This window comes from Varanus komodoensis, unplaced genomic scaffold, assembly GCF_004798865.1.
Source record: "Varanus komodoensis strain SLA01 unplaced genomic scaffold, ASM479886v1 scaffold44_3, whole genome shotgun sequence".
NCBI lineage: Eukaryota > Metazoa > Chordata > Lepidosauria > Squamata > Varanidae > Varanus > Varanus komodoensis.
The window spans coordinates 1,087,557-1,099,719 of NW_025336010.1; the positions used below are offsets into that span (position 1 = coordinate 1,087,557).

A 12,163-nucleotide genomic window follows, 5' to 3' on the forward strand; every position below is an offset into this window, starting at 1 on the left:
TCCCATTCTCCATTGCAGGCTTGCCTGGGTAGGTGCAGTGTCAAAGGATCAGGTCCAGTTGACATAACAGCTTACCCCGATCCATGAATGGCAAAGGACTTATCCCCCCTTTGGCAAGGCGCACTGAACAAAAGAACGTGTGGTTTGGAAAATCTCCGAGATGTTCAGGAACTCACTCGGATCTTGTTGATACAGTCGTTTGCGTTGCGTGCGCTGATGCAGGAGACCCGGGCGAAGGCACTGACTGCAGCGGGGGGCAGCACGGCCACGAGCGCTCGGGACAGTTCTGAGCACTTCCTCTGCTCCAGATCGGAAAGTGTGCACCATCGGAACTTCTTGCCTGCAGGAACGGAAGGCAGAGCAGGAGCCGTGTCAACGGCACAGGGCCGGCTCAAACCAGGGGTTCTTCCACCCCGCTCTTCCTTCAGATCCTTCCTCCAGGCTCACTGTCTGCGAAGGCCTTCGCACACCACTCTGCCTGTCCCCACCTGGCCCCCCACCTGAGGCACAAGAAGCCCCCGGCCTGCTTGTAGTGCTTGGTGGCACGCGAGCAGCTCTGAGGCTGAGCTGTGGGCCTGGCTGCCTCTGCGTAAGCACTCCCCACCAGCCTCCCCCTTCTTCCCCTCAGCTCGTGTGCGCCTTCCCTTCCCTTCCCTTCCCTTCCGCTCCTCACCATGTGCAAATTCGACCTGACGGGTTGGCGTTCTCCCACTGCAGCAATGCAAGGCATACGTGGTACAAACAATAATACAGAGGCATGTTCTGGTGCTGGCAATGAGCCCGGCATAGAAATATAGACACAGACAGTATTTAAAGCACTAAAGTAGCGCAGAAGACTTCTGGCACAGTGGAATATTGCTGGTGGAGAAGAGGTTATCAGTCCTTCTTGCTGGTGTTGACCATTGCAACAAACATGGCAAGCTTCTGGGTCACACAGTCCATTTTTCAGGCACAGGCTGCTTTTCGCTACCCTTACCTGTAGACAGAGGAGCAAGAGTGGCCAGGAGAAGCAGGGCAGCTGGCAACGCCTTCATGGCTGCAGATCCACAGCCTCAGTCTTGCGTGCTTCTATGTGGGAGCCTCCATCTTGCCTCATACCAGGGATTCCAGAGAAATGACTGAAGCGGCCTTAAAATGTGGTGGTTGGGTGGGAAGACGGAAAGGGGTGGTGCAGAAGCATCTGGAAGCCAGATCAATGGGTGGGGAAAGAGGGCCCCCCCCGGGCTCACATGGACGTACTGGGGGAGGAGGGCTGTCATGCTAGGCTTGGCCTGCGTCTTGGAAAGACAGAACAAATAAAAGGGCTACAGCATCGTCTTTCTTCTTTCCTCACACATTCCAATTAGACAGAACTCTGTGACCTTAAAAAGCAAACCACACATTGCATTCAGCAGAAGCCCGTGCTCGACTGGATTTCAAATCCTCCCTTTAAAGATGTTTCTTAAGGAGTTCTGTAGCCCTCCACCTACATTACAACCGAATGCTCACGGTGCCCCCATATTTCAGCTGGAAGGGCCTTGCCCACTGAGTGCACAGCTGCAGTGAGGGGGCAGCCTGGCCTGAGAGGGGGCGGGAGGAGGAAGGCGAGGTCACGGACCGTGGGCGAGGCACGGGCACAGCCCCTGCCAACTATGACTGCATGGGATGGGCCTCCCTGCTGACCTGGGGGTGGGGGTGTCTCCAGATGCTGCACTCACACATTTCTAAAAGCTGTGAGCAATTTGTGGCAGCGGGGCACGGGGGAGGTGTGCACACAGGCCAGCTGGTCCTCATCCTAACATCCTAAAGGGTGCCCCCAATCTACTTACCCAGGGGCAACCTGCGAGGCGTGAAAAATCGGCTGGATGGTACTGGACCAGAGTAAATGGGGCCTGCATCCAGGACCTGCATTGGCTGACTTAGTACAACATGGATACTTTTTCTCGGTCCTTGAGCTGAATTCAGTTTTGGAGAATTTCTTGAGGGCCACATTCTAGTGGTGGCCAGCAGGCCAGATGCAGCCTCTCTTGCCACCTGTGGCAAAGAACGTGTCCCATGGTAGAGCCCCTCCTCCCCGCCAGGCAACCCTCCCTCCTTGCCGCCGCCAGCCCCAGACTGGCGTGCCTTCGGCCTTGGCGTTGCTGCAGTGGCAGGCGGGGAGAACTGTGTGGTGGCAGCAGCAGGGAGCTCCGATCAATTGCGTGGCTGCGGGCTCTTGCGAGGTGCTGGCCATGTGCCGAGATCTTATGAAAGTCCCCAGGCCCGGCAGCAACAGCCCTGCCTGTTCTGAAAGCTCCCCCAGTGCTTCCTTGCTGTGGCAGATGCCCCCATGAATGGGGCTAGCCAGACTCCATGAGCGGGTGGTTGCATCCGCAGCTCTACCCACGCATGCAGGCAGCCTCGCGGAGCTGGCCCTTGGTGGGGGGGGCGGGCAATGACAAGAGGAAAGGTGCCAGAAATCCCGACAACACCCAGTGTGGTTCTGCTTACAGCGCAAACCATAAGAAACCCAGCCTCAAGGGAGACATTTCAGTCTGGGGGAACAATATAGAATCCGAAGAGCGTAAGAAAAATGGGGCACTGCTACCTGGAAAGCCTTAGCAGGCCGGGTGTGATTCACTCAGGGGGTGAACTTGGTGGGTGGGAAGAGCAGGGCTCATCAGTTCTCCTGGAACTCTTGGCAGTGTGGGGCGCCATCAAACACGGTGTCCTTCAGGACTATCGTGGGCCTTGTGGTTTTGCAGCGGCTGCACAGGAGCTGGAAGAGGGCTGTGAAACTCCACACACATGGGTCCCTCACATACAGTATCTGCGTGAATGCACATTTTGGGCTTTGGAGTAAGGTGCCTCCAGTATAACAATGATACACAACACTACCGCTCTTTGTCAGTGGATAGCATGGAAGCAGTTGAAACCTTTGAACCTTCCTGGCTTCTGTAAAGGGCAGGATGAGGACAAACAAGTGTTATTGTTGGTCAGTAGAAAGCCTGACCTGGGTAGAAGGAATCAACCTATGTGGAAGGGGTTGTGCCCCCCTGAGGGATCAGGTCCATAGCTTGGAAGTGCTCTCAGATCCCTCACCATCCCTGGATCCTCAGGTGGCCATGGTGGCATGGAACACATTTACACAACCACGGTACAGCAGTGACCCTTCCCGAGGTGGCCCGACTTGGCAACATTTATGCAGCTCTGGTTGCGTCATATGTAGAGTCTGCAGTGTGCTCTAATGAGGGGCTGTCCCTGAAGAGGGCCCAGAAGCCTTGACTGGAGCAACACGCAGCAGCTGGACCCACATCACACCTGCATCGAGGTGAGCTATTATCTACCAGGACTGATGCACGAAGAATCACACTGCTGGCCCAAAAAGAGTGGATCTGAATGTGAGCCCAAACTCCCTCCAATAGTCAGCCAGCGGTGCAGGGCTACTGGGCATGCTCAGCCACAGTTGTGCTCCCCCCCAATAAGGGATCTCCCCTTCTTTTTATATTTCAGCAGACCTTGTACTGTTACCTTTCTCTTCTGTGCAATTGGTGCCACTCTGATTACATGGTGAAAGTATACGTGATTAACATGTACTTAATCACCTCCTAGCACCACTCTGTATTTATATGGGTATATTTATATTGTATTTTATTCTATTGTGTTCCATGGTTTTAGTTATTATTGTTATCTGTATTTTAATGAGCCGCCCAGAGAGCCTCTGGCTATGGGGTAGCATACAAATGCCATCAATAAATAAACACACACCTTGAATGCCATTGGTGCAGGAGAGCCCACCACCTCCCTCAGTGATTGGTTCCATTGTCATATCGTTCCAACAGTCGGGAAGTTCTTCCTAACATCTAGCTGGAATCTGGCTTCCTGTTACTTGAGGCTGCTCTTCCATGTCTGGGATGATCGAGAAGAGATACTGGACTTCCTCTGTGCAACTTTTCAAATACCGAAGGGTGCTATCAAATCATTGCTCAGTTTTCTCTTCTGAAGGCCAAACAAGCCCAGTTCTTTCACTCTCTCTTCACAGGGCTTTGTTTCCAGTCCCTGGATCATCTTTGCTGCCCTCCTCTGGACCATTTCCAGCTTCCCTGCATCTTCCTTAAACTGCGGTGCTCAAAACTGGACACAGCACTCCAGATGAGGCCTAACCAGTGCTGAGTAAAGGGGAAGTAGTACCTCACAGAATTTGGAGCTGATAGGTCAATTAATGAAGCAATTGCTTTTTTTTGCAAGCACATCACATTATTGACTCATTTTCTGCCTGTGATCTACAACCATTCCAAAATCCTTCTCACTTGCCATATTGTTGAACCAAGGTTTCCCCTTCTCAGAACTGTGCATTTAGTGCCTTTTCCCTAGGTGCAAATTTTGGCATTTGGCCCTACTGAATTTCATTCTGTGACTTTCAGCCCAGCACGCCCACCTATCAAGGTCACCCCAAACCTTGTTTCTGTCTTCCAGGGTATTAGCTGCCCCACCCAGTTTTTTGTCATCTGCAAATCTGGTAAGTATTCCCTGCACTTTCCTTATACAAATCATTAATAAAAATGTTGACGACTGCTGGGATCAGGATTTAATAATGCAGTATCCCAGTTGCTTCCTGTTTCCAGTTTGAGAAGGTAGCGCTGATGAGTACTTTTTCAGTCTGATTTTGTTGCCAACTGTGAATTCATCTCATTGTTGTTCCATCTAGCTCACTTTTAGCTAGTGTGCTAATCAGGAGATCATGGGGCACTTTCAAAAGCTTTGCTAAAGTCAAGATAGATTATGTCCACAGTATTCCCACAGTCCAACAGGGAGGTTACCAAACAAAAAATGAAATCAGACTAGTCCGGTAGGATTGTTCGAGTAATCACTGCACTGTTTCCAAGGTGTGTCCAGACTGACTGCTTTATCATCTGCTAAAGAATTTCCCCAGGAATTGATGTCAGACTGACTGATCTGTAGTTCCTGAGTTCATCTTTTTTCTTTCTTGAATTCGGGAACATTAGCCCTTCTCCAGTCATCTGGCACTTTCCTTGTCCTCCATGATTTCTCAACAAGAATAGACAGTGATTCTGAAAGTTCTTCCACTAGTTCCTTTCTGGAACTAGGATGGAGTTCATTGGGCCCTGAAAACTTGAACACATTCAACCCAATTAGATGACCCTTTTTCCTTGTTAGAATTGTTTGCAATTGTGCCTTTAGAATTTTTCCTTTAAAAAAAATCTCACCTCTCTTGGACTCCTTTTCTCATTAGAATCACTTGCCATGGGACTTTGATTATCATTGTTGAGTCTATTAATCTAAAATCCAGGGTTCATAATTGGAAGTCATCAGTAACACAAGTTAGGAATCTCTTGAAGGTACCATGTTTGGCAGAATTTATCTCCCAAAGGATATTGAGGAAACTGAAGTCCCCCATAGCAACAGCATCATGCCTCCTTGAAAAACCAGCAATTTTCTTTTCAGAAGAGTAATCCTCATCATCTCCTTGACTGGGTGGTTGATAACAAACTCCAGTGACTGTGTTCTTTTTATCCCTTCTTTCATTTCTATTAATCCAGGTGCATTAATGCATCCACCTGTATTTCTGTGCAGATATGTCTCTTACAGTGTGGCTCCACCTCCCTTTCTGTTCCTTGTGTTTTTCTTGAACAGGTTCTGTCCTTCAACTGTTGAATGCCAGACATGGGGGTCATCCTACCAAATTTCAACTATACCTTTCTGGTCATATTTGCCCTCCTGTTCTCAAGTTCAAGGTCATGCTGTTTGTTTCCCATTCTCTGGGCATTACTATACACACTGAGGGCCACATGATTTATATTACAAGAGGAAGTTAGTAGCCCAATTGAAAGCATCTGGCTAAATTTAAAAGGACCAAAAAACAAGAAAAACATAGTTATTGGCATATATTACCATCCACCCAGTCAAAAAGAGGACAAGGATGCAACCTTTGAAAAGCAACTTGCCAGCATTTCAAATACTGTAGATATACAAAAGGGTACAAGACAAGGATGCCCACTATCACCACTGTTGTTTATATTGATCTTAGAAGTGTTAAACAGAAATATCAGGGATGATATGGACATTAAAGGTACTAGAATCAGAGACGAAAGCTATAAATTGCAAGCATTCGCAGATGATCTAGTTTTCATAATGGAGGAACCCTTGGTAACAATGCCTAAACTCCTACAAAGGATTGAAGAATATGGCGAGGTTATTGGGATGAAAATAAATAGAGAAAAGACTAAACTGTTAGTAAAAAAATTTACACAGGACCAGAGAAAAACTCTGCAGGGACAAGTAGACTTACAGATTGTTAAAAAGCTTAAATATTTGGGAATTTATCTTACAGCTAAGTGTACCACCTTGAAAGAAGACAATTATGATAAACCATTTAAGGAAATTAAGAGTGATTTGGAAAAATGGGCTAATTTGCAATTATCCTTGCTGGGAAGAATAGCACTAGCTAAAATGAGTATATTACCAAAGCTTTTGTTCCTATTCCAAATGATTCCCATAAAAATTGATAGAAAGTTTTTTGATGATTTAAATTTCCAAATTTCAAGATTTATATGGAGAAAGAAAAACCCAAGGATTAAATTAAAAATACTTCAAGAGGCTAAAGAGAATGGGGGCTTTGGTCTCCCTGTCTGGATGTTGTACTATCAAGCTTCTGAGTTAACGTGGCTAAAAGAATGGATAACTTTAAGAAATAAGAGAATCTTGTATCTTGAAGGGCATGATTTGCAAATGGGCTGGCATGCTTATATGTGGTATGAAAAGGCTAAGCTACATGGCTCTTTTTCAAGTCACTATATTAGAAAATCATTAATGTCGGTGTGGGAAAAGTTAAAGACAAAATTGTATAATAAATTACCAGATGGCTTTCACCTGTGGAAGCTTTGGTATATCCAAATGCACTGAACTTGGAAGAGATCATAGGATATGATGACATTTTGGATAAGGATGGAGGTTTGAAATTGAATCAAGAAACACAAGAACAAGGATCTAATATCTCCTGGTGGCATAAGGTGCAGATACAATCAAGATTTGCTGAAGATTATAAAACGTGGGGTTTTTATAAGGACTTAACAGCATTTGATCAGGTGATGTTTAAATCAGATGAGAAAATGATTAAAAGACTATATAATTTCTTACTAGATAGGAGAATGGAAGATGAACAGGTTAAGGAAACTATGATAATGTGGGCACAAAACTTTGGATATAATATTGAATTAGAAAAATGGCAAAAGCTGTGGGAGAGAAATATTAAGGTAACATTAGCATCTTTGTATAAAGAGAACCTGTATAAAATGTTTTATAGATGGTGTCTGTCGCCAAATAGATTAGCTAAGATGTTTCCAAGTATGTCAAATGGATGTTGGAAATGTAAACATAAATTGGGTGCTTTCTATCACATGTGGTAGACTTGTGATATTACAAAAAAGTATTGGATTAAAATACATAAATGGCTTGAGGAAATGTTACAAAAATTTTTAGCTTTTAAACCTGAAATTTTCTTATAAGGCATTATACCTGCTGATATTAGTAAACAAGAAGTGTACTTGATTTTACATATAATTACTGCTGCGAGGATTGCATTTGCTCAACACTGGAAAAGTGAAGAACCACCCACCAATGAACTGATCCTAAAAAAGATCTTGGACTGTGCAGAAATGGACAGATTGACTTTTTCATTGAAGGAGAAAGAAGATACTGACTTCTATCAAACATGGGACTCTTTTTATTATTGGCTAGAGAAACAGGACTTCATATAGATTATGTTTCTATGTTATCATAAATGGAAAAAAAATGTGGGGGCTGACCCAGCAGGCTCGATGTTTTTGATGATTGATGTTATTTTTAGTTTTTCTTTGTTTTTAGGATTAAAAATTTTGAATAAAACTTATTATAAAAAAAAGGAATGCCTAGATGGAATAAACATGTTCAAATCTCCAGGGCTCAATAAACTCCATCCCAGAGTGATAAATGAGCTAGCAGAGGAATTCTCGGAACCACTGAGTATTATCTTCGATAAATCCTGGAAATCAGAAGAAATGCCAGATGACTGGAGAAGGGCTAACATTGTCCCTATCTTCAAAAAGGGGAACAAAGATGAACCTGGGAACTATACATCAATTAGTCTAACATCAACCCCTGGAAAAATTCTGGAGCAAATTATTAAAAATCCATCTGCAAGCACCTACAAGAAGAAAATGCAGTGATTAATAGACGCCAGCATGGACTGATCAAAAATAAATCCTGTCAGACTAATTTAATCTCATTTTTTGTTTGGGGAACCTCCCAAACGGACAAAGGGAACACTCTGGACATAATCTACCTAGCCTTTAGCAAAGCTTTCAAGAGTGCCACATGACATTCTGATAAGCAACTTAGCAAAACCTGGACTAGATGGAAGAACTATTAGGTGGATCTAAAATTGGCTGCGAAACTGGACACAAAGAGTGCTCATCAATGGCACCTTAACGAGTCCTGGGCCCCATGCTCTTCAACATCTTTATTCATGATTGAGATGAGGAAGTACAAGGAATGATAACTAGATTTGCAGATGATAAAAAACTGGATGGAATAGCAAACACCCTAGAAGACAGAATGAAGGTCCAGGGCAAGCATGATAAACTTGAACACTGGGCTCAAAGCAACAGAATGAGATTCAATAAGGACAAGTGCCAAGTTCTCCACCTAGGAAAAAGAAACCAGATGTATCGATACAAGATGGGGAATACATGGCTCAATAGAACTGAAAAAGATCTTGGAGTAAACATTAGCCAACAATGCAATGCAGCCACCAAAAGGGCAAATGCTGTTTTGGGATGCATTAACAGAAGTATTCCAAATCATGAGAAGTCGTAGTTCCTCTATACACCTCATTAGTCAGACCTCATCTGGAATACTGTGTCTAGTTCTGGGCACCAAGATTTAAGAAAGATGTGGGTAAATTAGAATGGGTCCAGAGGAGGGTAACAATAATCCAGGGTTTGGAAACACCGCCCTGTGAGGAGAGACTCAGGGAACTGGGCGTATTCGGCCTTGAGAAGTGAAGACTGAGAGGGAACATGATATCTGTCTTTCAGTACTTCAAAGGCTGTCACAAAGAGGAAGGTCAAGATCTCTTCTCGTTGATGCCAGAGTGTAGGACACGGAATAATCAATTCAAGTTGCAGCAACCCAGATTCAGGCTGGACAGCAGGAAAAGCTTCCTCACTGTCAGAGCAATACAACAGTGGAATCAGCTGCCTAGAGAGGTGGTCTGCTCTCCCACACTAGAGACATTCAGAAAAAACTGGATGGCTGTCTGAGTGGGATGGTGTAACTTGGGTGTTCTGCAACAGAAACATAGAAACAGAGGAAGTCAGAAGAGGCCTCCCAAAGTGTTGGACCTGATGGCCTTCATGGCCCCTTCCAGCTCTACTATTCTATGATAATCTAGCTTTCTTTCTGCATTTTTGGAAGACTTTTATTGGGCACTGTCATGAGTACTCTCCTATAATTTTCTTGGATATGGTGGGTCTTTTATTTTTCCCCTCTCTTTCTCTGGGTATATAATGCTGCCATGAGGAATTTAATTCCAATCTTATAAGCTCTCCCACAGTATTGTGCCCAAGCTGTAGGGATCCCAAGGATGAGAGGCTGATAATCAAACAGCCTATGACTCAAGAGTTAACAATACACAAAATCCAACTTTATTTGCACAATAAGCGCGCGGGTTTCAAGATGTTCAGCAACGTATCTCCTCACTGGATAAAACAGGGTACCTTAATCACTTCTGACTGAGGCATCGCACTCTTCCCCTTCACAGGCACGCCTCACTCGCAAATCCCCCCCTCTTCTGAATGCACTTTGACCAGTCCTTATGCGATTTATCTCAGCATACTCCTTCCCTTCTGCACTTTGCCAGCTTCTCTCGCGCGCCCTTATAACACTTGACAATCGCAAGCTTGGCTCCCACAGTCACTGACTTGTCGTCAAGCGTCAGCTTCTCCCCTTTCCCTTGCCTTCCGCAGCGCTGCGCTGCCCTGCCCTGCCTGGGACGCTAAAGGGACAGCCACCTCCCGGGACTCTGCAGGCTTCCAGGAAGTGCAGCCCATGATCCCAGAATCCAAATCTCTCACACCACCAGCAGCTTCACAGCCAGGCATTCACCTGCAGTATTTTTCTTTCCCTGCCCATTTCACTTCTTCAGACTGGAAGGATAGAAAACTATCTGGGCCCCAAAGTTCTTGGCTTTCCTCCCTCAAGCTTCAAAGTCCGATGTGGTTTCTTCAAAGTTCTGCTTGGCAATGTCATTTCTTCCTGGCTAGACATCAGAAAGAATTTTCTGGAAGAACAGTACAGTAATAGAACCGATTAGCTAGGGAGGCTGTCTGCTTTCCCACACTGGAACCATTCAAAAGGCAGCTTGGAGAGCCATACTTCAGGGATGCTTTAACTAGAGGTCCTGCACTGAGAAGAGAGTTAGCTTTGATGGCGTTATAGATCCCTTCCAACTCTACTATTCTATTTTTCTAATCCCTGGACCAGCTGGAGCTACTTCCCTACATCTGCTCAGCTAGGAGTCAGGAACCAGAAAGATGGGAACTGGACAGCGAAACATCTACCAGTTGGTGCTGTTAGACATCTGAGCAGCTTTTGATACCATAGACCAGAGGAGGTGATCTTTTGGGCCAGCAGGCAGACTTTGAAATTTGACAAACTATCCTGACTACAGTGCCAAAATAGCTGCCACAGATAATCAAGGTATGTCAGAACGGACAAGTGACTAGCCCAGAGATATTCAAGGGGGATCAAGATCCTGAAGCCAGACTCCCACTTTGCTCTGAGGTAATCCCAGGAGCCAGAAAGCATATATAGTGCTTCAATAAAAACAGGGAGCAGTTTGTTTCAGTGTGCACCAGGAGGGCATACTTGGGCCCTTCACTGTGTTGCCTGCTCCCTCCATAGGTCATGGTGTCCCTGTGGCCCACCTGGCTGGGAAAGGACTCGGGGGGGGGGGGTTCTATAGTGCTTGCAGCCCTTGTTAGCCCGCCAGACTGCAGGTCTTTGCTGTCCTTCTTGTCCCCATCTTTTGCCACCATGCTGTCTAACACATAAATGAAAATGCTGGGAGAGTTTGCCTGGCCTCAGTACCCAAACATGCACATGGCCCTCACTTTTCCATCTAAAGCCAAAGAAACAGGTCGTAAATTTGTGTCTTGTCAGCAACAGACCAGAGGATGAACAAACCAAAGTTAATCAGACTGGGCAGTTTAGTCAGGAAAGCCTGTGTGGTGTGGTGGTTACAGCATTGGGCACTTCAGAGAAGGGTCCCAATCCCCACTGGCCTTGAAGCTCCCTGGATGACTTCGGGCCAGTGGCTGACTCCCAGCCTAACTGACCTCATGCGGTTGTGGTCGTGAGGATGAAATGGAACGTGATAAAGAAAAGGGCAAACAAGGCTTTTCTGTGTGAAATTTCTCAAGAAAATAACGTCTCCACGAAAGCCTGTGCATCTGGCCGAATGTAGGGCAGAATGCAGCTTTCGGGGATGAGGAAGCAGCGGAGGGTGTCCAAGTGGCGGCGCAGCTTGTACGGCGAGACACGCGCGTCGACAGAATTAGTCAAGGCATTTGCTGCGTATGGTTTGGTGCGTATCTCCTCGCCGGCCTTTCCCCGAGTGCGTGCCCCGGCAGAGCCGGGCAGCCGCTCCGCCTGAAACGCGCTCTCCCGTGCAGGCGGCGGGAGAATGCGCAGGCCTTTCGGCCCCGCCCCCTCGGCCCGTCTGCGCGCTACGCGGGCGCCGGAGCTGCTCGCGACCCCGCGCGTCTGGGCCCGCCGCTCCCGTCAGCGCCGGCCGGCACAGTCCCGACCGGGGCGACGTGAACCGCGGCCCCGGCAAGGCCGCCCCCGACACTCCCCCGTCCTGCCGCGCGCGAGGAGCGCTCCCGAGCCGCCTCCCGCCTCCCGCCCGCGGCAGGCAAGGCCTCTCTGCGCGGCCGGCCGAGCTCGGGGCGGGGCGGCGCCTTCCGCGCCGGTCGCCGAGGCCGCCGCCTGCTCCCGCCCCGCCCTCTTCGTCCGCCCGCGCGTGGGCCCTCCCGCCCTCGGGAGGCTGCGGCGGCGCGCCAGTGGCGACGGGCCGACGTCCGGGCAGCGCAGCGCTGAGGCGACCCGCGGCGGGCGAGGAGCGACGGCGATGGCGGCGGCGGCG

General features: G+C 47.5%; 1 protein-coding gene across 1 annotated transcript in view; it reads right to left on the reverse strand.

The window, feature by feature from the left end:
- The window catches only part of LOC123030451 (serotransferrin-1-like), a 30,339-nt gene extending 29,242 nt beyond the window's left edge, over positions 1-1,097 (reverse strand). The window contains exons 1-2 of the mRNA XM_044444408.1: positions 977-1,097; positions 177-340 (exon numbers count right to left, since the gene is read on the reverse strand). Coding sequence (XP_044300343.1) covers positions 177-340; positions 977-1,034 — 222 coding nt within the window. The 5' untranslated portion in view covers positions 1,035-1,097. The remainder of the gene's footprint in view (positions 1-176; positions 341-976) is intronic.
- Positions 1,098-12,163: the final 11,066 nt, after the last annotated feature.